This window comes from Ranitomeya imitator, chromosome 4 (genome assembly GCF_032444005.1).
Source record: "Ranitomeya imitator isolate aRanImi1 chromosome 4, aRanImi1.pri, whole genome shotgun sequence".
NCBI lineage: Eukaryota > Metazoa > Chordata > Amphibia > Anura > Dendrobatidae > Ranitomeya > Ranitomeya imitator.
Window position 1 is genome coordinate 567,251,680 of NC_091285.1, and position 26,927 is coordinate 567,278,606.

General features: G+C 43.9%; 1 protein-coding gene across 2 annotated transcripts in view; it reads right to left on the reverse strand.

Moving 5' to 3' along the window:
* Positions 1-26,927, reverse strand: part of IGF1R (insulin like growth factor 1 receptor) — a 202,734-nt gene that overhangs the window by 10,881 nt on the left and 164,926 nt on the right. For both annotated transcript variants that reach the window (XM_069766284.1, XM_069766285.1), the window contains exons 14-20: positions 23,646-23,751; positions 20,617-20,687; positions 16,862-17,091; positions 16,662-16,772; positions 11,016-11,175; positions 3,355-3,484; positions 3,045-3,179 (exon numbers count right to left, since the gene is read on the reverse strand). In XM_069766284.1, the coding sequence (XP_069622385.1) occupies positions 3,045-3,179; positions 3,355-3,484; positions 11,016-11,175; positions 16,662-16,772; positions 16,862-17,091; positions 20,617-20,687; positions 23,646-23,751 (943 nt within the window). The remainder of the gene's footprint in view (positions 1-3,044; positions 3,180-3,354; positions 3,485-11,015; positions 11,176-16,661; positions 16,773-16,861; positions 17,092-20,616; positions 20,688-23,645; positions 23,752-26,927) is intronic.

A 26,927-nucleotide genomic window follows, 5' to 3' on the forward strand; every position in this document is an offset into this window, starting at 1 on the left:
AATAAAAAATTAGCTTTATTGCTTATCCAATAGATTCCATTTTGAAGGGGCATACTACCAAGAACCCATTTAGAGCTCTAAAGTTAATGACCGTCCTGAAAGAGCCATCCGGCTTCTGAATCAGAAAGAAGGGGGACTATAACCTATTTCTGGCCTAGGAACCTCCACCAGGACTGCTTTACGCCATAGTTCCAGGATCTCAGCCTACAGGGCTCCCTGTTCCGAGGGGGATGACCAGGAAGGGGTTATCATGAACCTGTCCAGGGGGATAGAAGATAGTCTGATATCATCAGGGCTGAAATTAGAGTTATGTACCCAGTCACTATTAGTAATATTCGACCAGGCCTGGTAGAAGGCTGACAGCCTACCCCCTTACCGGGGCCGGCAGTCATTGGGGTGGTTTCTTACGCTCTCATGAGGAGCCCCCAAATATGAACCCCGTACCTTTTCTTTTCCTCTCGTCCCACTTTGCTCAGTCCCTGGAAGGCTTCCAACAACTGAACATCCTCCTACTGAAGGGACGCCTGTAGGAAGGAGCCAACAGACTGGGGAATTTCTTTTTATCATCCCCTGACTTCTCCAGAAGCTCATCCAGGACCGGTCCAAAGAGGTAATTCCCCCTCACATGGAATAGAACACAGTCTGGACCTGGCCTGAATATCCCCAGGCCAGGACTTCAGCCAGAATGCTCTCCGAGCCGCGTATGAGAGGCCCGTTGCTTTAGCAGCCATCCTGACAGAGTCTGCAGAGGCATCTGACAAGAACGCCGTGGCACCCTGAATCAATTGAGTCTCTATCTGATCTAGCCAGATCATCATGGATGTGGCCGTACATGTAGATGCCACTGCTGGCCTCATGGCTCCTGCTGACATTTCCCATACCCCTTTAAGAAATCTGTCCGCCTTCTTATCCAGAGGGTCTTTTAGGGTCCCCAGGTCCTCAAAGGGCAATGAGGATTTTTTCGACGCTTTGACCACTGCCAAATCGAGTTTTGGGGCCTTATCCTAAGTGCTTGCTACTGGGTCCTCAAAGGGGTATCTCCTCAAACACTGGGGGAAGGGAGCCCCTTTTCTCCGGCCTCTTCCACTCCCGGCGCACCAGAGAATGGATTTTATCGTATAAGGGGAAGGACCTGCGCTTCCTTTGGTCTAGCCTCACAAACATGATGCCCTAAACAGAACACTCAGGCTTAGACTCTACTATCACCATAGTGCTTCTGACCACCTTCACCAATTTATCCACCCAATCTATGGGGAAACAGCATCGGCCAGAATCAACTTCCAAAGAAGAGGATGCTGAAGGAGATGATTCAGAAGAGTCCTTATTCCCAATAAAATCAATAGAGGAGTCTGACTCCGGGAACTTAGTCTTCCATCCTTTACTCTTCCCCTTAGAACATTCTCCCTGGGATAGGCACATCATGGACTCCCTCACTTCCTCAGCCATCGTCTGCTGGACACATGATTGACACAATCTTTTTGGACTGGAGTCCAGCAAGGGGGACCTGCAAAGGGCACACTCCTTGTATCTTGACTTCCTTGAGCACTTCTTTCCCCGGCAGGATCAGGAGAAATAAGGGGAAGACTGATCTTCGTGAAAGTTCACTCGGTGATGTACTTACCAGTGTAGCAAATGAATAGGTACCGGATTACGAGGGGGGCGTATATCAGCCGACGCTGCTGACTCGTCCACTCTAGAGGAGCTTCTGAGGCTGGACCTTTCTGCAGAATCCCGACTTTTGCTTGCCTGGCTACCTGCCATATTCTCACGGGACTCACCGGGCTGCATGGGGAATCTGAACAAGCTGCTGATGTTGCTGCTGTGCAGGGTGTACCAGCTCCTGCTGCTCGCATGACTCCATCCTTCTTGAATCAGGATTGGGCCCAGAAGCACCGATGTTCTTGCATGTACCATTTTTATCCCCCCCCCCCCCCCCCCCGGGGTATCTGGTTCCGCAGGTACCAGGTTCTGGTGCCTCTTCCTCCCCCAGATAACCATCACACCCCCGGACGTGATGCAACCGTCCAAGCACCCCACGTCCCTGCAGGCCCATGACTGCGCCACTGGTCCGCAATGGACCCGGGTGCCCCCAAGGACCCCGGCCACAGCCCTACGGCCCCAGGCATGCACCCTGGATGCATCATAAGGCTGCGACAATCCGTTACTGGGACGCGCCCCCAGGCCCCGTCCCAGACGTGTCGCCACGGCGACTCCGGCTGCGTCACCGGTCGAGCCCCCAGACTAACTTTTTGATGATATTCTAAGTTTGTGAGAAGCACATGTATGTATGTATGTATGTATGGTGCTTTATAAACGTGAACTCTGTATGTTACCTGAATCAGAGCCATAATTGCATAGGTCAATATTTTTCATATGACCTTACACTGTGTTCACAGACTGCGGTGTTGCAGTAGTTTTTAGATTACTTTTTTTTTTAAGCAATAGTAGATTTTAAGGGATGTAGAGCAAGAATTAAAGCATCCTCGTCTCCATTTCCCATAAAAAGTGCATGTAAACTAAGTGGTCAGGCCATACTGACATGCTGAAATATGGGATGCGAACTGCTTTTATGTTATGACCTTGGGAGTGGGAACTGTCAAGAACATGGGTTATGTAAGCAGTAAAGTTGCGTAATCTTGCAGCACCAAACATATGCAATACAGATTAAGCATCATTGAATGTTTCTTGCAGATAGTTGGTGCCACCAGAGGGTAATCTATTGGGTCAGAACAGCGCCAACATCTTCTAGCACAGCAGCTGCTGCACACAGTTTATAACCCACATCCACCCCGATATCTATTGCACATTACACTTTCATATACTGTTAAAGCCAAGAGAAGATCATACTAAAAGTAATTACTGTATAAGCCACCAATTATCTCATCTGATCACCCTTAAGGCCATCTACCTAATAGTTGCATAACTTTTCTGCATGCAGTTGGGGTATTAGGATTTAGTTATTTAATACTGGAAAACTCCTTTAACCGCTACATATATAACGCAGCTAGACTGCTGATAATAAGGATAAAGAAGGGATGACATACAGCATATCTGGGCAGTTGTCTGGCTTCTCCAGGAGACCTCCTTCCATGACGAATCGGAGAACCTGCTCATTGGACATGCCGTGGTATGGCTGTTCGGCCAGTGTAGCGATCTCCCATAACACTACCCCAAATGACCTACATATATGGGAGAGGAAGAAGAGAGAAAGGTTATCAAAAAAACAAACTACAAATATATGTTCCAATGCAAGTCCTTGTTCTGATTTTTTTTTTATACCGATTACATGATTTCTCATTAACACAAGCTACAAATTAAAAAAATATATATAACGCCATCAATACTACTAATTACCAGACATCAGAGTGAGTGGTGAAAACACCATCCTTGAGAGACTCTGGGGACATCCAGCGCACGGGAAGGAGACCTTTTCCTCCTTTTCGATAATAATCTGTCTCATAAATGTCTCGGGTCATGCCAAAATCTGGAGGAAAAAAAGTATTGATTAATTAGAACAACCAAAGTTCCCCAAATTTTAAAGTAGAAATACTGATCAGAAATAACAATTTGGCTCCATCCCAGAGAGCACAGACGTATTTAGCAGTGAAAAAAAATATTTTTTTCTGGTGTCCAAAATATTTTAATGAATTTGGGGTATTTTTGGGGTGCTGATTCTGAATATGCTATCAGTTTTGCCAGATTGGCTCAAGTTTTTGAGATTTTTGGTATCTTATTTATAGCACTTGTTGGTAAATGCGACGCATCATCTCATTAATTTCTTTGGATTAGTACTTGAACTGAGCAGTTCTCAATATAGTTTTGTGTTAATTAGTGTTCTAAAAGTTTGTTCATAGCTTGATTTTTGCACTAACTTTATGTTGTTGTCTGTTTTCCAGTGAAAAGCATGAACTCATCAAGAAGAAGTTGTCTTAACGATCCAGACTCATTTTGTTACATTTGTGGTGAATACACACTGCCAATACACACTTCATCATCATCAGGTGGGGGAAGGTCAGGTAACATGGTAACCACAGGTACAGGCACATCTTCACAATGAGGGACAGGCCTTCTTGCAGATTCCATGTTAGGTTACTCCCATTTTCGTTTCTTATGCTTATTGAATCCTTGCACTTGCACTGCACAGAAATAACAGTCATCATGATGATTTTTTTGCTCTCTCCACACCATTGGAACACCAAATTTGAAGCTTTTTCTTTGTCCTTTGCTCCATTTTCGTAATAATTCGATACATGCTTTGCACACTATGTGTGGTGCCCAAAACTTCTCTTGGTCCCCAAGCATAACCCCAAAATAGGCAAAATACACTTTTTTTACGAAGTCTGTTATGTTTCTTCTATGTTTTGGCAGTGTGTATTCACCACAAATGTAACAGAATGAGTCTGGATCGTTAAGACAACTTCTTCTTGATGAGTTCATGCTTTTCACTGGAAAACAGACAACAACATAAAGTTAGTGCAAAAATCAAGCTATGAACAAACTTTTAGAACACTAATTAACACAAAACTATATTGAGAACTGCTCAGTTCAAGTACTAATCCAAAGAAATTAATGAGATGATGCGTCGCATTTACCAACAAGTGCTATAAATAAGATACCAAAAATCTCAAAAACTTGAGCCAATCTGGCAAAACTGATGACATATTCAGAATCAGCAGCCCAAAGTTACCCTAAATTCGATGAAATATCTTTGGCACCAAAAATGCTGTTGACCAGTGTTATCTATGTCCACCATGAGGAGTGATTAGCATCTCGCCTCATGAGGTGGTCTGCCATGTCCCCCAATGTCAGCATTTTGCTACTCCATGGGAGTGGGACTCATCCATTCTCGGAACTGGTTGTTGAACTGACAACCAGCTGGGAGAACCAATACCACCCGGACCGCTGCTCTGGGCATTCAATTGTACTTGCGGCTGTCAACCGGCATTTCCATGGTTGAGGCCATGTGCAGCAGCGCGATATGTTCAGTTGATCACACTGATTACGTCATTGCTTTGTTTCAGAAAAGGCGGCGATAACGGAAAGGTAAGCACTGATAAGAGCTGGGAAAAGGGAGGAGGGGGTTACAATATAAAAAAAGTTAGCGGAGAAGAGAGGGCGGCACACTGAGGGGGCAGTATGAATATGGGGCAGAGTATGAAAAGGAGGCGGTGTTGGGAGGAGGCACAGTGGGGATGGGGGTAGTGTGGTTGTTATAGCCAATAAAGGCAAACAATGTGTCGGTTATAGCAAATAAGTGCGACAGTGTCGTAGTCATAGTTTTTGAGGAGGATGGTGCGGTGGCAATATTTTATTAGAGAGGACCATGTGGAAGGCATGTATCATGAGGAGGATGGTGTGGTGGCAATATTCTATTAGATAGGACTATGTGGCAAGCATGTATCATGAGGAGGATGGTGCGGTGGCAACATTCTATTAGATAGGACTATATGGCAAGCATGTATCATGAGGAGGATGGTGCGGTGGCAATATTAGAGAGGACCATGTAGAGGACATGTATCATGAGGAGGATGGTGCGGTGGCAATATTCTATTAGATAGGACTTTGTGGCAAGCATGTATCATGAGGAGGATGGTGCGGTGGCAATATTAGAGAGGACCATGTAGAGGACATGTATCATGAGGAGGATGGTGCGGTGGCAATATTAGAGAGGACCATGTAGAGGACATGAATCATGAGGAGAATAGTGTGGTGGCAATATTTTATTAGAGAGGACCATGTGGAGGGCATGTATCATGAGGAGGATGGTGCGGTGGCAATATTAGAGAGGACCATGTAGAGGACATGTATCATGAGGAGAATAGTGTGGTGGCAATATTTTATTAGAGAGGACCACGTGGAGGGCATGTACCATGAGGAGGATGGTGCGGTGGCAATATTAGAGAGGACCATGTAGAGGACATGTATCATGAGGAGAATAGTGTGGTGGCAATATTTTATTAGAGAGGACCATGTGGAGAGCATATACCATGAGGAGGATGGTGTGGGGGAAATTCTGTGCAGAGATCACAGTGAGGACAATTATTTATTCAGGGGAACAGTGTGGGCAGAGACTTCTTTCAGCGCCATTGTAAGAGCACTTCTTTCTAAGGGCATCGTATCAGGTAGCGGGAAGTCTGCGGGGACAAGACGTGGATGCAAAAAGTCATCATGGCACTTAAACTGTATATCAGCATTTCTGTGCATGTACCCTTAAGGTACCTTCACACTGAACGATATCGCTAGCGATCCGTGACGTTGCAGCGTCCTGGCTAGCGATATCGTTCAGTTTGACAGGCAGCAGCGATCAAGATCCTGCTGTGATGTAGTTGGTCACTGCAGAAAGTCCAGAACTTTATTTCGTCGCTGGACCTCCTGCAGACATCGCTGAATCGGCGTGTGCGCAGGGCCGCGCTTAGTAACCCGATGTTTACCCTGGTTACCATCGTAAAAGTAAAAAAACCAAACACTACATACTTACATTCCGGTGTCTGTCCCCGGCGCTCTGCTTCTCTGCACTGGCTGTGAGCGCCGGCCAGCCGCCGTCACCGCTCTGCTTTCCGGCCGCTGTGCTCACAGTCAGTGCAGGAAAGCACAGCGCCGAGGACAGACAGCGGAAGGTAAGTATGTAGTGTTTGTTTTTTTTTGCTTTTACGATGGTAACCAGGGTAAACATCGGGTTACTAAGCGCGGCCCTGCGCTTAGTAACCCGATGTTTACCCTGGTTACCGGGGACCTCGGGATCGTTGGTCGCTGGAGAGCTGTCTGTGTGACAGCTCTCCAGCGACCAAACAGCAACGCTGCAGCGATCGACATCGTTGTCGGTATCGCTGCAGCGTCGCTGAGTGTGAAGGTACCTTTAGTCTGTCTGTGTGTTAGTGAATATGTGTGTAAATAAATATATTTCTGAATCAATGCGTTTTTGCTGCTGTATGTAGGGCCCCTTGGAAAGGATTTTTTTTTTCAGCTATGACCACCCTTGTGCATATCCAGTGCGGTCTCTCCACTACTGCCCTATTCTTTCCTTACAGACTGCAGAGATAATATCACAATTACAGCTCGTGTGAGGACAACAGCCAGTCACTGGAATCAGCAAGGTAGTCTGTCCAAAAAACTAAAATCTAGTAAAATAGGCGCATCGCTCATGTGTGCTGCAGCCATGATGTCAACAATGCACCCGAGCAGCTCAAGACAGACTGTAGCATGCCAAAGTCTAAGTGTGTAATATACTCACTGTCAGGATTTGTCTCTGCTTGCCGATTCCAGCAATTGTGTGACCATTCATATGTGATTTCTATATTTACGGTCACGTGCCCACTAGCTTGCCTACCTCTCTCAATGAAGCAAGGGACATAGTTAAAATTGCATACGAGTGGTTACATGATGACTAGACAAACCGCTTAAGGTGTGTATAGCGGGTGAAAAACTCTTTGCCTCCAGATGCAGAAAAACCTAGATAGGACAGGTAAATCCAAAGAGCTAGGCAAGCAAGACTACATCACACACATCCCCATCAGCCATACCATTAAAACCATGCTGTCAAAACAGATTGGACCCACCAAGGCATGAACTGACAGACCTCTGAAGGTGTTCTGTGGTATTGGGCACCAAGACGCTAGCAAAAGATGATTTAAAGGGAATTTGTCAGTAGGACCCACCCTCCCGAGTCATCTATGTGGGCACACAGGCCACAGGAAGCGGATTACAATGATATATTGTTATCTGCGACCCAGTATCTTATTCAAGAAAAACACAGGAAAAATATATATCTTTCTACCGTGTTAACCAGTAGATAGAAAAATACACACATTTGATAGTCATAATAAATAAAAGTAATAAATAGCAAGATTTCAAGACTACTCCGGTCTCTACATCAGGCATTTCACACTATGCTTGATGAGGAGACTGGAGAAGCCTCGAAATCTTGCCATCTTTTAAGTTAGCCATTAAAAAGGTATCAACCAATGAGAATGCAAATTTTTATATTTTTCCAGATTATTATTATTATTATTTATTATTATCGCACCATTTATTCCATGGCGCTTTACAAGTGAGGAGGGGTATACATAATAAAAACAAGTACAATAATCTTGAACAATACAAGTCACAACTGGTACAGGAGGAGAGAGGACCCTGCCCGCGAGGGCTCACAATCTACAAGGGATGGGTGAGGATACAGTAGGTGAGGATAGAGCTGGTCGTGCAGTGGTTTGGTCGATCGGTGATTACTGCAGGTTGTAGGCTTACCGGATGAGGTGAGTCTTCAGTCTCTTTTTGAAGGTTTCGATGGTAGGTGAGTGTCTGATATGTTGTGGTAGAGAGTTCCAGAGTAGGGGTGATGCGCGGGAGAAATCTTGTATGCGATTGTGGGAAGAGGAGATAAGAGGGGAGTAGAGAAGGAGATCTTGTGAGGATCGGAGATTGCGTGTAGGTAAGTACCGGGAGACGAGGTCACAGATGTATGGAGGAGACAGGTTGTGGATGGCTTTGTATGTCATGGTTAGGCTTTTGTACTGGAGTCTTTTGGTAATGGGGAGCCAGTGAAGGGATTGACAGAGGGGAGAGGCCGGGGAATAGCGGGGGGACAGGTGGATTAGTCTGGCAGCAGAGTTTAGAATAGATTGGAGGGGTGCGAGAGTGTTAGAGGGGAGGCCACAGAGCAAGAGGTTACAGTAGTCGAGGTGGGAGATGATGAGGGCATGAACTAGGGTTTTTGCAGATTCTTGGTTTAGGAATGTACGGATCCGTGAAATATTTTTGAGTTGAAGGCGGCAGGAAGTGGAAAGGGCTTGGATATGCGGTTTGAAGGAGAGATCAGTGTCAAGGATTACCCCGAGACAGCGAGCATGTGGGACTGGGGAGAGTGGGCAGCCATTTACTGCAATGGAAATGTTCGTTGGGGGGGGGGGGATCACTAGAGATGGGGGAAAGACCATGAATTCTGTTTTGTCCATGGTAAGTTTTAGAAATCTAGCGGAGAAGAAGGATGAAATAGCGGATAGACATTGATGGATTCTGGTTAGTAGGGTGGTGATATCTGGTCCAGAGATGTAGATCTGTGTGTCATCAGCATAGAGATGATACTGAAAACCATGAGATTCTATGAGCTGTCCCAGGCCAAAAGTGTAAATAGAGAATAGCAGGGGCCCTAGGACTGAACCTTGCGGGACTCCGACAGATAGAGGGCAAGGTGAGGAGGTGGTGTGTGAATGGGAGACGCTGAATGTCCAGTCAGTTAGGTATGACGAGATCCAGGATAGGGCCAAGTCTGTGATGCCAAGGGATGAAAGGGTCTGTAGTAATAGGGAATGGTCCACTGTGTCAAAGGCAGAGGACAGGTCCAGGAAGAGGAGGACAGAGTAGTGTCGCTGGTGACACTTGTCATTGGTGACCTTAGTTAGGGCAGTGGAGTGGTGTGACCGGAAGCCTGATTGTAAGCAGTCGAAAAGGGAGCAGGAAGATAGATGGGAGGACAGTTCAAGATAGACGTGTTGTTCCAGTAGTTTTGAGGCATAGGGGAGAAGTGATATAGGGCCATAGCTAGATACAGAGGATGGGACAAGAGAGGGCTTTTTGAGGATAGGTGTGATTGAGGCATGTTTAAAGCTTGAGGGGTAAACACCAGTTGTTAGTGATAGGTTGAAGAGATGGGTTAGAGTTGGGATGAAGACTGTGGCGAGGTTTGGGATGAAGTGGGAAGGGATAGGGTCAAGTGCACAGGTGGTGAGATGCGATTTTGAGAGTAGAGGGGAGAGATAATTACATTTCTTTTTAATATGTAAATGAGCTGTTAAGATCTATGGGACTCACATAGATCTCCCTGGGAGTATGCCTCCAGAGATTATTTTAAATGATAGGCGACATTACCAGTGTGAGACATGTAGATCAGGAGAGCAGACTGTCAGTCATTACATGTCTCACACTGGTAACGGCCAATTTAATTTAAAATAATCTCTGGAGACAAATTCTCAGGGAGATCTATGTCCGGCCCACAGATCTTAACAACTCATTTACATGTTAAGAAAAAATGTGCATTTCTCTGGAATAAGACATCGGATGCGGATATCATTGTATGATTTCATTCACCAGTTACATGCATGCCCATATACACGGCTCAGGAGGGTTAATCCTATGACAGATTCTCTTTAAATCACAAGTCCAACTCAAGGACCAGCTACCCGCCTTCCCTCAGGGGATACAGCCAGCGCTTAGCAAATAGGGTGACACAAGCACAGGGAGCGAGCACCATCTTGGATTCTAATCTTCAGCATGCACCTCCACACAGATGTGTTCAGCAGATCATAGGCAGTGACAAAGCTCAGTCCTACCCAGGCACCATAAGACATCTTGCAAATTTCACACTGGCCACTGAGGCTATTCCTGCTATTTCATAAAATCCACACAGAGAGGGAACAGTGACATCGCCTGCTGTGAATGGTGGATCTCGCGTTATCAGCTGTTTATAAGGGTATTACTTGTCATTGTAATTCTGCCTCTGATGGCAATGAACCTGCTGAAAATTCTTAAGCAACAAATATCTGCAATGTACTGTGTGTGTTCTGACTACTTCCTATCATAGCCAACATTAACTTTCTTAGTGAGTGGACCAGAAAGGCTAGCCTTCACTTCCTAATGTGCATCAGTTACCTTTCAGTGTCCATGACCTTGTTCCCCTACAGTGGGCCACATTTACCAGGCACTAACCATGGTAAAACAGACTAACCGAGCCTTCTAGTCTCCACAATCTAGCCCTTGTACAAGAGACTCAGATCCCATGCTTGCCCATTTACCTTGCTTCCAACACATCAAGTTTAAGAACTCAAGTCCTCCTTAGTATGTATATGACATTAGCAGGTGCCATTATAAAAAAAATTGGCTATACCGGTCAGTGGTTTGGTGTCATGGCTGATAGTACACATACCATATATACATCCTTCTTATAAAACCACACACAGTACAAGTAAATGAGCTAAGTCTAGCACGACATGTGTTTAAGAAACATGGTAATCCAGATTTACCTCCGATTTTGACTGTGAAATCTTCTGACACCATACAGTTTCTGGCTGCTAGATCTCTGTGAACAAATTTATTTGCATTGAGATATGCCATCCCATCTGCAATCTCCCCTGCCATCTGGATCATCTTTTTCAATGAAGGGGGAGGCTGCCCAGGGTTACTCTGAAAAGAAATACAAGAGATGGTCAGGTACAAGGTTATGGGCATACGTACTGGTCAGGTATAACGTTATAGCCATAAGTAAAGGTCAGGTATAAGGTTATGTGCACACGTAATGGTCAGGTATAAGGTTATGGGCATATGTAATGGTACGGTATAAAGTTATGGGCATGATAATGGTCCGGTATAAAATTATGGGCACATAATAGTCAGGTATGAGATTATGGGCATACATAATGGTCAGGTATGAGGTTATGGGCATGCATAATGGTAAGGTATGAGGTTATGGGCATGCATAATGGTAAGGTATGAGGTTATGGGCATGCATAACAGTAAGGTATGAGGTTATGGCCATGCATAACGGTAAGGTATGAGGTTATGGCCATGCCTAATGGTCAGATATGAGATTATGGGCATACATAATGGTCAGGTATGAGGTTATGGGCATGCATAACGGTAAGGTATGAGGTTATGGCCATGCCTAATGGTCAGATATGAGATTATGGGCATACATAATGGTCAGGTCTGTGGATAGAACACAAATAACCACTCGTTAGGAAATAACAGTCTAAATCTGTTTTATTTTTATTAATATAAAAACTTGATTGACTGTCAATGAAGAGCAGAAGAAAAGTAGAGAAATGCAGACCGAAAAATGCAAATATGCCTCACAACTTTTGGAAGTGAACCCTTTTGTGACAGCCATAAACGCCTACAGCCCAGTGCCAGCTCCAGTACCCATCCGATCTATTACACCTGGCCTAGTTATATGTCCTTAGACAGTAATAGTAATAATGCTTGAAGCATTGTTGAAATGGAGGGAAGCTCATAAATCCACATGTGTACTTTTCAAGGTAGAAGTCAGGGCACATAATGTTCTCTCCTGTCTGCCTCCACCAAGTATCACTGTGGAAACCCAGTATGCTGGGAGCGAAACTAGACAGATTTGCTTATTAAATTGGTGCTGCGCTGCAATCTTAAAGTACAAGCATCACCTTATTCCATACACATCCCTATGTGGTAAGGAATGAGCAAAATTCAGAACCACTTGTAATTAAATCCCTTCTGTACATAATAAATGCATTAAACCTAATGAAATAGTAAGTGCACAAGTAGTCAGCAGGGGCAATAAAATAATTAATATACCGATATTCACACAGTCCTGTTTTACAGCAGCCTGTTCTCTAAACGTATAACATAGGAATTTAGAGCTCCGGTGATAGCGGGGTCACAAACAAATTACAGTTCTTGGAATTTGGAAGGGGCTCCATAGGGCACTGGAATGCAGATAGGCGGCCTTAGTTCTGCTAATATGGCCCTGTGACCTTCCTGTAATGGTACCTGGCACACTGATGATTTATTGTCTGGGAATAGGTGACAAAGGAATGTGGAGAATGGGCTGGGGGTTAGCACTAAATGATCACCCTCCTCTAAATGAGTCTGAAGGGGAAATGAATACATACAGGTTACAGGGGCCACAAAGTTAAAAGAAAAAATGGGGCTTAGTACTGTATTAGGCAGTTGAAAAAATAATGCTCTCCTGTGAAAAACAAGATAATCTTGTAGTCATGATACCTTTTAATGGCAACAAAAATAAAATAAATGATGTTACAAAGCAAGCTTTCAGGGCATTGTTGGTCCCTTCCTCAGGCATGGTATAATAAAGTTTCTGAACAAACACAAACATATGCAAAAAAAAAGAAAAAGAGGGGCATGGTATAATAAATGAGCCTGTGGATAAACAAAAACGGAGCTCAGAGACTGAATCCTGAATTGGATTAGATTAGTGGTGTGAAAGTTTTATAGTCCCAATATCCAAGATCAGAGACCTGGTGCCCTCAACTTCTTTGGAGCAGATTCTTGCAGGATTCTGTAAAGGTACCGTCACACTTAACGATATCGTTAACGATATCGTTGCTTTTTGTGATGTAGCAACGATATCGTTAAGGAAATGTGTGACAGCGACCAACGATCAGGCCCCTGCTGGGAGATCGTTGGTCGCTGAAGAAAGTCCATAACTTTATTTTGTCGCTGGATCTCCCGCTGACATCGCTGGATTGGCGTGTGACACCGATCCAGCGATGTCTTCACTGGTAACCAGGGTAAACATCGGGTAACTAAGCGCAAGGCCATGCTTAGTAACCCGATGTTTACCCTGGTTACCAGCGTAAAAGTAAAAAAAAAACAAACACTACATACTTACCTACCGCTGTCTGTCCCCGGCGCTCTGCTTCTCTGCAATCCTCCTGCACTGGCTGTGAGCGCAGCGACCGGAAAGCAGAGCGGTGACGTCACCGCTCTGCTTTCCGGCCGCTGTGCTCACAGTCAGTGCAGAGAAGCTAAGGCCGGAGGACAGACAGCAGTAGGTAAGTATGTACTGTTTGTTTTTTTTTACTTTTACGCTGGTAACCAGGGTAAACATCGGGTTACTAAGCGCGGACCTGCGCTTAGTTACCCGATGTTTACCCTGGTTACCGGGGACCTCGGGATCGTTGGTCGCTGGAAAGCTGTCTGTGTGACAGCTCTCCAGCGACGCTGCAGCGATCGACATCGTTGTCGGTATCGCTGCAGCGTCGCTTAGTGTGACGGTACCTTAACATGCCCCTCTTTTTTTTGCTGTTTCTTTGCGCACATATTTGTGTTTCTTCAGATACTTTAATCATGCCTGAGGAAGGGACCCAAGAAGTCCCGAAAGCTTGCTTTGTAACATTATTTTATCTTTGTTAGCCATTAAAAGGTATCATAACTACAAGATTATCTTGTTTTTCGCACTGAGAGGAACCACAAAGGCTTGAAGGGGTTCCTAGACATATTTAAAACATGTCAAATCGATAAACTTCACAAGTAAATACATAAATTCAGCATTACTGGGCATATTGGTGCCTGTCTCATATTGAGGCTCAGATTCTAAATTTCTCTATCACTCAAAGATTTAATATGAAACCAATTCCCCATCAGTCTGTGTTTGGAGTGTACAAGAAAACTCAGGCAAATATAAGGAGAACATATAAACTGCCTGCACATGCTGCCCTTGGTCAAAAACTGTGGGCCCCAGAGCAAGCCACGGATTACTGTATGTATACAGATATATACGCTCTTACAAAACACACAATGTGGACAAAAGTATTTGGGGCACAACACAATCTTTGCATTTTTGTTTTTTTTTTCCCACTCATTTACTACAGGTATGTAATATCCAGCCCCTTGCCATGCAGGCTGCCTTTACCAACATTTGATAAAGAATGGCACGATCTACAGAGCTCACGGATAATAGCGTGGTCCTGTAATAGGAGCCATTGCCATAAGAAGTCACTTCTGAAAATTTATTGTCACCAAAATATTTGAAGGTTATTATTGAAATGTAAAAGCATTTTAGGAACCCCAGCCATTCAGCAACAAAGTGGAGACCACGCACAGTTACAGAATGGGGGTCACAGAGAGCGTAAAGTTCACCAACGCTCTGCTCACGCAAAACTCCTCAAGCATTAGCATCAGCAAATAACGAAGCGCCAGGAGCTTCACAGTGTGGGTTTTCAGACCCCAGCAACAGCATGCAAACCTTATATCCTCAAACAACTAGTCAAATGGAGTGGGAGTAAAGCCACCAATGGACTCTGGAGTTGTAGAAAATAGTTGTGGGGCTTGATGAATTCTGTTTCTACATCTGGCATCTGATGGACTAGACAGGGTCGGGTGAATGCCACAAGAAGGAAACCTGCATGACTGCACTGTGCCAGCTCTTAAGGTTGGTGGAGGAGGGATAATGCTATGGGGTTGTTGTTCTAGGGGTTAGCCTAAGTTCCTTTGTTCCAGTGAAGGGAACTCTTGATACTTTAATATATTAGGACATTACATGCTTCCAACGTTGTAGAAAAATTATTCAAGGCCATTTTTTTGCTCCATCATGGCTGTGTCCACAAAGACGTGGTTTGCAGAGTATTGTGTGGAACGTGACTGGCCTCAGAGTCCTGACCTCAACCCCATCTAAGTCTACGTTCACATTTGCGGTGTGCGCCGCAGCGTCGTCGCCGCAACGCACAACGCAAACAAAAACGCAGCAAAACGCATGCACAATGCTGCGTTTTGCGCCGCATGCGTTCAACGTATGCGGCGCAAAACGCATCGTTTTTTGGAAACAGTTGCGTTTTGACCAAAAAACGCTGCGTTTTTCGACGCATGCGTTTTTTTGTGCAGTGAGTCATTCTTCATCCCCCCCCCCCAAAAAAAAAAAGTGTCTACACAATAGATAAGGACCACCAATGGCTAGAAGAGGGTTGGTGTTATGTTTTGCATTTTTTATTGGAAAACGCATTGCGTCGTACAACGCACCACGACGCAAGTACTTGCGTCGTCTGCGTTGTCAATACAAGTCAATGGGGAAAAAGGCGCATCGATGACGCAAACACGACGCATGCGTTTTTTAAAAGGTCGGCGCCGCCCGAAAAATGCAACATGTTGCGTTTGCCGCGCCCTGACAGGTGCGCCCTAACGCCGCATGCGGCGTACAACGCACCAAAACGCATTACAACGCATGTACATGCGGCCCCAATGTTAACGATAGGGCCGCACGACGCATGCGTTTTGTTGCGGCGGCGACGCTGCGGCGCACACCGCAAGTCACGTCCTCTCGTTCAACATCCGAGCCTAACCTCACAACTGCTCTAATGGATGAGTGGGCAAAATTCCCACAGGCAAAATCTTGTAGAAAGCCCTGACAAGATATTCACCCATTAACTTTCAGGATATCATGGAAGAACCAGAAGCATTCACCCATGGATTCTCAATATAAAATTATTCTCTTTTGCTTCCAAAGTTTTTTCTGACATTAAAGCACTATCATAATGGATGGGGCATGATGCATGTAATTTCCATTGTTGTGTGTGTGCCCACTGGACGGGCAGTGGAGGGGCAGTGGAGGGGTAGACGGGCAGTGGAGGGGTCAGATCAGGTGTCCACCTGACACTACATTTAGTTGTCAGCCTACAGAATAGGACCTGTACTTCTATCGATTTACATCTGCGATAAAAAGAACTCCCTGCTAAAGGACCCTGGATTTCATTTCCGTTCTTACAGTCCAGCAGACGCCCCGCTCCCCTCCTTCATCTGCAGCAGCTGCTCCCGCCTTTCCTGTTTACTTCCACCTGCATCACTAAATAGCTGTGCTCCAGATGTAACATGCCAGTGACCCCTGAACGTGCTTTCAATCAATCAGGAACAAATCCACAAGAATAGTTGAAATACACTGGAGAAGAGAGCAGGTTTCATCTGGAAGCGTCTCACTCTGGAACACTGCGGAGCGTGTATCATGATTCGGAGTCATGCCCACAACCATAATTTAAGGATCCATAATAGGGCACTTATTGGAGTTTATGTTCACTATACATTTCTCATTTCATGCCAAAGTTTAAGTCCTAAAACCTACATGCAGGACAATATAAAATATTACAATACGGTCACCATAACCGAGTTATCTCCAGCCTTCTACTGACCTCTGCGTCTGGTCTTAGGGATCTCAAATAGCTTTTGAGGTCTCCTCGAGTCATTAATTCCATGATGACAAGGGTTGGTTGACCTTGAGAGACAACACCCAACAAACGTACCTGAGATAAAAAAAAAACGAATGGAAAAGTATAAGAATTGAGTGCGGTTCGGCAGATCACAATACACAGAAATGATGGCGTCCACTTACCACATGGTGACAGTTAAATTCCTTCATCACTGAAGCCTCGTTTAGGAACTCTATCCTTTCCCTCATGCTGGCTGCCTCATTCACAGTTTTTATGGCCACCCTGGTTTCAGCTTCATCTTTCACCACACCTTTAGCAATCCCTTCATAGACCATTCCAAACGATCCTTGCCCCAGCTCGCGGTTCATCGTAATTTTCTCCCGAGGAACCTCCCACTCGTCGGGCACATACACTGTGATAACAAACCACACTAGTAAATCAGTGGACACAGGAGTAGATCATGTCTTATTAAAAAAGTTTGGCTGGGGCAATATGGTCAACCAACCAAGGAAGGCTGTATGCCACTGCTAATCGCAGCTTAGTGCAAGTGATCACATGGAACCTGCAAAATCACAACAATTTGGAACCAGTTGGAATTTTTGCAACTTGCTTCTCATAGTCACAGTACCGTGCGGGTTGCAAGGGGACCCCATACCCAGCACTATGCTGCCATTTGGTGATCGCGATGTTTAACTGTGTAACCTGTGTTGTGGTCACTGTTGCCGTGTAGTCCCAGCCCAGATGTTCCCTTCATATATATCAGAGGTGTACATCGGGGCCATAAGTGATGTATGGATCCGACAGAAGCCTCCATTGTGTGCCACTAGCTATGGACTCCAATTGTGAGGGCAGGGGTATAGGGAGACGTGCACTATGCATTGCTTTAACGAGCCCTCTGCACTGGATATTATAGTACATTACAGAGGAAAAAAAAAAAAGAATATTGATGTAGATGAGCCCAGTGACTGCCAAATGGATATACTCCAAGAATTGGTGGCCTCATTGACAACATTACAAGTATACGGCAAGGAATAGTCCGCACGTATACCTTGGAAAAAGCCAAAGAGTAACTGAACAAGACCTTCACATTTATTTTTTATATGAATGATCCAAAAGTCATCTACATTTACAGAAGTCACTGTACCACAACCACCATTGTTACAACACCCTTATAGAAAAATATTTAGAATTGAGAGTCCTCAGTGGTTGATACCTTTTAATGGCTAACTGAAAAGATGGTAACAAATTGCAAACTTTCAAGACTACTCCGGTCCCTTCATCAGGCATAGACTAATACAAATTCTGAAGAATCACATATTTATGCACAATACAGCACAGGAATAATGCTATAGGATAAGAAAGGTGACGTGAAGCAAGAAACACATTCCATATGTACTGTGTATACAAAATGGACACGAACGTAAAAAACGTACACACAAACCGCGGCATACAGATGAAAAAATAGTTGTTTTTTTTTACTTAAAACGGAACATTTTGCAAATGATCATGTGAACCCAGGCTTAGGCTTAAGGCAGGCAATGATGAAAAGCCCAGGGCCAGAATTGGATACAGAAGGCACAAATGACATGACCTAGTGAACCCATAGGTAGACGGCGTTCTCTATATACTGCAGGTATTATTATTATTTATTTATATAGCATACAGGTATAACATGGGCTCAGCGGTTAGCATTATTGATCTGCATCTCTGGGGTCCTGACCTAACAACATTTACATTGATTGTGTATATTCTGTCTGTCTCCGAGTCCTGGAGATTGTGCAGGGAAGAAAAATACACAGAAGGGCAACTGAAAAATGGCGGCAGTAAGCATTACTGGGTAGGCAATGTAGACAGTAAGCCAAGCTAGCAATAGGGCGATGCCATCATAAGCAACAAACAGTCAATTATTAGGTGGCAGGCCTACTAAAAGAGCGTCAGCTAACGTAACCTGCACCAGAGTCAAAGGAACCTGTGGCAATCATAAACGTGCTTTCTGGGAAGAGGCGGAAGGACAGAAAGTGCCAATTCTGACCCTTCCAAACCCAGAAGATTTAAGGGAATATGACAGAGGGAGGAGAGTAAATTCTTTAACAGATTAAAGCGCCCTGAGGCTTAGAGAAACCAAAACCCAGGTGGAAAGTAATTATGGGATAAGGAGGAAAAAAACATTTTTAGAATACATTTTATGGATAATTAATATACACACAGACCACTCCAGGGCCTTGGTACATCTGCTGTGACGTCTGGTTAGAAAAACAGTCCCAGCCCTACAGAAGACGGGCGGCTCTAACCAACAATGCTATGGATGTGTACGTCTCTGGACACTACATTCTTATCATTGGGCCTCTTCTGCCGAGGCGTCCAGGCCTAAGATGTGCACATAACAGAAGTAAAGCACATTTCAGATTAAGTATATAACACCTGGGTTCCAGTCATTCGGAGACGGCCATTGGTCTCATGGAAGTTCAGTAGGACAGAATAAGGCGTTACACTGATAATGTGGACCAGTCATGTAAAAGAATGCTATTAACCTGCAAATATGGGGTTAAGCTTCCGGTTAATAGGGTCCTCTCCTCTTCTCTCTATGCAGAGAGCAATGACTGAATCCATGTCGGCCCACCCCTTTGAGGGAAAAAACGAGCTTGCTGAGGGTAATAAAGTTTGCTTCCTCCCGGCAGCGGAGCTCGCACTGTGTCAGAACGCTAGGGACTAACCGCTTTTTTTTTTTACATGACAGGTTCCTTTTACAAAGTGACTAAAATCCATCTAGATTTGGCCCTAGTATCTTTTAATAGGAATCTGTCAGCAGGTTCTGGCTCTGTAATTTGAGAGCAGCATAAAGTAGGGCAAGGAGACCCTGATTCCAGCCATGTGTCACTTACTAGGCTGTGTTCTGCTGTTTCCATAAAAAAAAAACAGTGTTTTATAAGCAGATGATCAATACAGGACAAGATGTCTGGTGCCTCCTAGACATCTGCTCTGTGTAACCCCCACCGATTACCAGCCCTCTGGCAATACAATGCACACAGAAGCTGCAAATCCGTGGGGTGGGTGGGTTATAATGGGCTCAGCTTTCAGAGCACTGCTAGATCTGCAGCAGAGAAAAAAGGAATGTTATCACAACTGCTGCAACCAGTAAATTAAGTAACACATTGTTGGAATCAGGGTCTCTGCTACTACATGGTGCATCAGTGGTGCCACTAATGCAAGTTCCCTGCCCCATGTAATATATTCAACAGTCGGTCTTCAGCTGTTGCCGCTGCCGCTCTGGTCCTGATCTGTCAAATTTCTGACTGTGGATAATTAGGGTTGTTTGGCACATATAGATATATGTTGCCTCAGCTCCTTTGTTTTTGCCTAATGGCGGAGAGGAAATTCCAGAGCTCCAAAGGGCGAGAGATTGGGTATTTTTAAGGAATAACAGCACCTGAGCTCTACATCCGTTGGTCCCTAGGTGTTTTCCTGAGGGACATAGATACCCACTGCACAACCCAGGAACAGACCTAGGGAGCGACGGACGTAGAGCTCAGGTGCTGTTACTCCTCGCCCCGGGTTAGATCTTCTAAGCTCATGCAGTGCAGCAGTCACCTCAGTACATGGCAGGTACGGATTATTCTGGGGGAATGACTGAGGTCATCAACTGGAACGTCCTATAGATACTGCCATGTACAACTGCTAAATATTCTAGTGTTGGTGAACCTCCAAGGTGAAGGGAGGAGGAGGACGTCTCTCGCCAGAACTTGCTCAGTTAATAAAACAAGGCTTTGGAATTTCCTCTCCACCATTAGGCAAAAACAAAGGAGCTGAGGCAACATATATCTATATGTGCCAAACACTGTAATCAGGCAGTACACAAAGTATTATTCTGGGGTGGAACATGTAGTGGAGGCTAGTGCCTGCCTCCATCATGGGTAATATAGGCTCTGATACCACTTACTTTCTGCTGCACTGAAGTACTCCGGGTTCACAGAGGCATATAACACTCCATTTCCCAATCGTTCACTATTCCTGCAGGGAAGAAACAAGGCATGAATTAATTAAATGTTTGTCTAAAGCATTTTTGCAGTAGGGTTTCATTGAAAACACTGGACCATTTGGCTTCTACAGCCTCTATGCATCATAGTACATAGACTGGAAAATGAGACAACGGGGAATCAGTCAGTGAGCTGCACTTACTACAGGTAGCGCTTTTCTCTGTCCTCTCCTGTGTGAGGGTAGAAAGACAGGAAAATCTTTATTCATATGGTTCCCATATATAATTAGTCTTATTTTTGAGGCCAACGCCTGCTTTGTCCTCAACTAGTAATTTAGAGATTACAGAGGGGCTCGTAGCCATCAGTCCAATAAATCGTGTATCTGCCAGCCATGACTGCTGCATACTTTTGAGTCAAGATGCTGCGGGACTAAGAATCAATGATTAATATGAGCAAAACAGACGCCCATCTTCCAGAGAGAAATCACAACATTTCGCTATTGGTGACACTTGCTTTCATGATGGCACTGGTTTATTTCTACACTTTGATCTTGACAGAGAAAAGCACCCAAGATTTGTACATCACGGCATCATCACATAACACCGAGGCAGGTCCAGGCGCATCATACTCTTCTCAGACAGAACAAAGGACGTCTTAAAGGATAATCACATGCAAACATCACTTATCAGAAAAACAGAATCCGCTCCTTCCCTCACTCCCCAGGAGGAGCCACAAATCGCAGTGTGACGCAAAGAGACACGAGAAACAAAATAATCCAACAAAACTTATCATTAAAACCAATATTAAAAGGTAAAGTGTGGCAGCATTTTCCACATCAGGCTGTATACGTGGACAGGTAGAAACAGGTGACAGAATTTACCAGGTAAGACATCTTAGACCGGGTCTCACATAAAGAAACCAAATTTAATACCGGGAAGCTTCAGACGTAACAGCCAATAAGGTCTACACTTTTTTTTTTTTAGAGCACGTTTCAAAATGAAATAAGTGATCTGATTGGTTGAACGCCCCGATATACATGAAAAACTACTATGTTTTCTCTTTTTATATCATAATGACAACCCAAAACATCCAAATAACCCTGATCAAAAGTTCACATACCCCATTCTTAATCCAGTGTATTGCCCCCTCTAACATCAATGACAGATTGTAGTCTTTTGTGGTAATTGTGGATGAGGGTCTTTATTTTCTCAGATGGTAAAGCTGCCCATTCTTCTTGGCAAAAAGCCTCCAGTTCCTGTAAATTCCTGGGCAGTAAAGCATGAACTATTTGCTTGAGATCTCCCCAGTGTGGCTCAATGATATTGAGGTCAGGAGACTGAGATGGCCACTCCAGAACCTTCATTTTGTTTGTCTGTAGCCGATGACAGGTCGACTTGGCCTTGTGTTTTGGATCGTTGTCATATTGGAACGTCCAAGTACGTCCCATGCACAGCTTCCGGGCTGATGAGTGCAAATTTGCCTCCAGTATTTGCTGATAACGTGCTGCATTCATCTTTCCTTCAACTTTGACCAAGATCCCTGTGCCTCTATAGCTCGCACATCCCCAAAACATCAGCGATCCACCTCCATGCTTTACAGCAGGAATGGTGTTCTTTTCATCATAGGCCTTGTTGACCTCTCTCCAAATGTAACATTTATAGTTCTGGCCAAAAAGTTCCAGACGTTTTGAGGCTTGTCTCTGCTGTTTTGCGTATTGTAGGCAAAATACTTTGTGGCATTTGCACAGTAGGAGCTTTCTTCGGGTGATTCGACCATGCAGCCCATTTTTCTTCAAGTGTGTCCTTATTGTGCATCTTGAAACAGCCACACCACTAGTTTTCAGAGAGTTCTGTATTTCAGCTGATGTTATTTGTGGGTTTTTCTTTGCATCCCGAACAATTTTCCTGGCAGATGTGGACGACATTTTTGTTGATCTACCTGACCGTGGTTTTGTTTTTACAGAGCCCCTGATTTTCCATTTGTTAATAACCGTTTGAACAATGCTGACTGGCATTATCAATTCCTTGGATATCTTTTTGTATCCCTTTCCTGTTTTATACAGTTCAACTACCTTTTCCCGTAGATCCGTTGACAATTCTATTTCCTTCCCCATGACTCACAGTCCAGAAACGTCAGTGGCTGGATGAAAGATACAAGAGTCTGTCTGGATCCCAGAAACTCACTCGGCTTTCATGCACACACATGGATTACAAGCAAACAGATCACAGGTGAGGATGTTACCTTTAGTAGCCATTCATACCCATTTGTGTCAACTTCTGTGCATGCTATCAGGCCAAAATCACCAGGGTATGTGAACTTTTGATCAGGGTCATTTGGATGTTTTGGGTTGTCATTATGATTTAAAAAGAGAAAACACAGTAGTTTGACAAGAAAAGGCTTCACCCAACCACTAACCATGAGTGGAGAAAAAGTTTTGGTGTTAGCATTCATATTCTCTGAAAAAAGGCCAAGAAAGCAAAAATTCTGCCGGGATATGTAAATTTTGATGCACAATTGTAATATATGTATATATAATATATCTATCAGGTCAGTTGTAACTATTAGGATGATTTTGTGCGGTTTTTTTTTCATTCTGTTACATGAGGGGGCGTGCTGCTGACAATGGATAGGTATTTTACATAAAATATTCTATGACAGTTTTTTTCTTAAACGGTTTTCTAATTCTTTCCCTCCTAGTTTTTTCTTCTTTCCCTCCTAGTTTTTTCCTGGACTCCGTATGTTCTCCTTTGTGGTAATGTCCATTTCAGAGTGCCACAGGAACATTGTAAACTCTGCTCGTATCACTCTGAAAACAATGACTTCCCCAAACAAGAACACAAATCTATTGGAACTATTAGTTCACTTTAGTGAATGGCTCCCTCAGGGGTTTGCCTCAATCCCTGAAAAATAGCATTCAGATGGAAATTCCACATGGAAGTCATCAAACCACTGTCTCATTCAGCCTTACAACTCATCCTCACTCAAGTCTTACCTCTTTTTTGTAACGTAGCAGGCGATGAGAGAGATGGTCACAAGCAAAAACACTGTGGTGACGGGTAGGATCACAGCCAGGTGCAAGAGATTGTCATTTTGTATATCTGCACAACAATAAGAAAGTAATGTCACTAACAGGAAGAACTGGATAGGATGCAGAATGGTTTACATTCCATATAATAACTGGAGAAAAGGATGTATGTGGGGACTGTATGCAGATGTATAAAGGATGTATGTGGGGACTGTATGCAGATGTATAAAGGATGTATGTGGGGACTGTATGCAGATCTATAAAGGATGTATGTGGGGAGTGTATGCAGATGTATAAAGGATGTATGTGGGGACTGTATGTAGATCTATAAAGGATGTATGTGGGGACTGTATGCAGATCTATAAAGGATGTATGTGGGGAGTGTATGTAGATCTATAAAGGATGTATGTGGGGACTGTATGCAGATCTATAAAGGATGTATGTGGGGACTGTATGCAGATCTATAAAGGATGTATGTGGGGAGTGTATGCAGATCTATAAAGGATGTATGTGGGGAGTGTATGCAGATCTATAAAGGATGTATGTGGGGAGTGTATGCAGATCTATAAAGGATGTATGTGGGGACTGTATGCAGATCTATAAAGGATGTATGTGGGGAGTGTATGCAGATCTATAAAGGATGTATGTGGGGACTGTATGCAGATGTATAAAGGATGTATGTGGGGAGTGTATGTAGATCTATAAAGGATGTATGTGGGGACTGTATGCAGATCTATAAAGGATGTATGTGGGGAGTGTATGCAGATCTATAAAGGATGTATGTGGGGAGTGTATGCAGATCTATAAAGGATGTATGTGGGGAGTGTATGCAGATCTATAAAGGATGTATGTGGGAACTGTATGCAGATCTATAAAGGATGTATGTGGGGAGTGTATGCAGATCTATAAAGGATGTATGTGGGGAGTGTATGCAGATCTATAAAGGATGTATGTGGGGAGTGTATGCAGATGTATAAAGGATGTATGTGGGGAGTGTATGCAGATCTATAAAGGATGTATGTGGGGAGTGTATGTAGATGTATAAAGGATGTATGTGGGGACTGTATGCAGATCTATAAAGGATGTATGTGGGGACTGTATGCAGATCTATAAAGGATGTATGTGGGGAGTGTATGCAGATGTATAAAGGATGTATGTGGGGAGTGTATGCAGATGTATAAAGGATGTATGTGGGGACTGTATGCAGATCTATAAAGGATGTATGTGGGGACTGTATGCAGATCTATAAAGGATGTATGTGGGGAGTGTATGCAGATCTATAAAGGATGTATGTGGGGACTGTATGCAGATGTATAAAGGATGTATGTGGGGAGTGTATGCAGATGTATAAAGGATGTATGTGGGGAGTGTATGCAGATGTATAAAGGATGTATGTGGGGAGTGTATGCAGATCTATAAAGGATGTATGTGGGAAGTGTATGCAGATGTATAAAGGATGTATGTGGGGACTGTATGTAGATCTATAAAGGATGTATGTGGGGAGTGTATGCAGATCTATAAAGGATGTATGTGGGAAGTGTATGTAGATCTATAAAGGATGTATGTGGGGACTGTATGCAGATGTATAAAGGATGTATGTGGGGAGTGTATGCAGATGTATAAAGGATGTATGTGGGGAGTGTATGCAGATCTATAAAGGATGTATGTGGGGACTGTATGCAGATCTATAAAGGATGTATGTGGGGAGTGTATGCAGATCTATAAAGGATGTATGTGGGAAGTGTATGTAGATCTATAAAGGATGTATGTGGGGACTGTATGCAGATGTATAAAGGATGTATGTGGGGAGTGTATGCAGATGTATAAAGGATGTATGTGGGGACTGTATGCAGATCTATAAAGGATGTATGTGGGGAGTGTATGCAGATGTATAAAGGATGTATGTGGGGACTGTATGCAGATCTATAAAGGATGTATGTGGGGAGTGTATGCAGATCTATAAAGGATGTATGTGGGAAGTGTATGTAGATCTATAAAGGATGTATGTGGGGAGTGTATGCAGATCTATAAAGGATGATTGTGGGGACTGTATGCAGATGTATAAAGGATGTATGTGGGGAGTGTATGCAGATCTATAAAGGATGTATGTGGGGAGTGTATGCAGATCTATAAAGGATGTATGTGGGGAGTGTATGCAGATCTATAAAGGATGTATGTGGGAAGTGTATGCAGATGTATAAAGGATGTATGTGGGGAGTGTATGCAGATCTATAAAGGATGTATGTGGGGAGTGTATGCAGATCTATAAAGGATGTATGTGGGGAGTGTATGCAGATCTATAAAGGATGTATGTGGGGAGTGTATGCAGATCTATAAAGGATGTATGTGGGGACTGTATGCAGATCTATAAAGGATGTATGTGGGGAGTGTATGCAGATCTATAAAGGATGTATGTGGGGACTGTATGCAGATCTATAAAGGATGTATGTGGGGAGTGTATGCAGATGTATAAAGGATGTATGTGGGGAGTGTATGCAGATCTATAAAGGATGTATGTGGGGAGTGTATGTAGATGTATAAAGGATGTATGTGGGGACTGTATGCAGATCTATAAAGGATGTATGTGGGGAGTGTATGCAGATCTATAAAGGATGTATGTGGGGAGTGTATGCAGATGTATAAAGGATGTATGTGGGGAGTGTATGCAGATGTATAAAGGATGTATGTGGGGACTGTATGCAGATCTATAAAGGATGTATGTGGGGACTGTATGCAGATCTATAAAGGATGTATGTGGGGAGTGTATGCAGATCTATAAAGGATGTATGTGGGAAGTGTATGTAGATCTATAAAGGATGTATGTGGGGAGTGTATGCAGATCTATAAAGGATGTATGTGGGGAGTGTATGCAGATGTATAAAGGATGTATGTGGGGAGTGTATGCAGATGTATAAAGGATGTATGTGGGGAGTGTATGCAGATGTATAAAGGATGTATGTGGGGAGTGTATGCAGATCTATAAAGGATGTATGTGGGAAGTGTATGCAGATGTATAAAGGATGTATGTGGGGACTGTATGTAGATCTATAAAGGATGTATGTGGGGAGTGTATGCAGATCTATAAAGGATGTATGTGGGAAGTGTATGTAGATCTATAAAGGATGTATGTGGGGACTGTATGCAGATGTATAAAGGATGTATGTGGGGAGTGTATGCAGATGTATAAAGGATGTATGTGGGGAGTGTATGCAGATCTATAAAGGATGTATGTGGGGACTGTATGCAGAT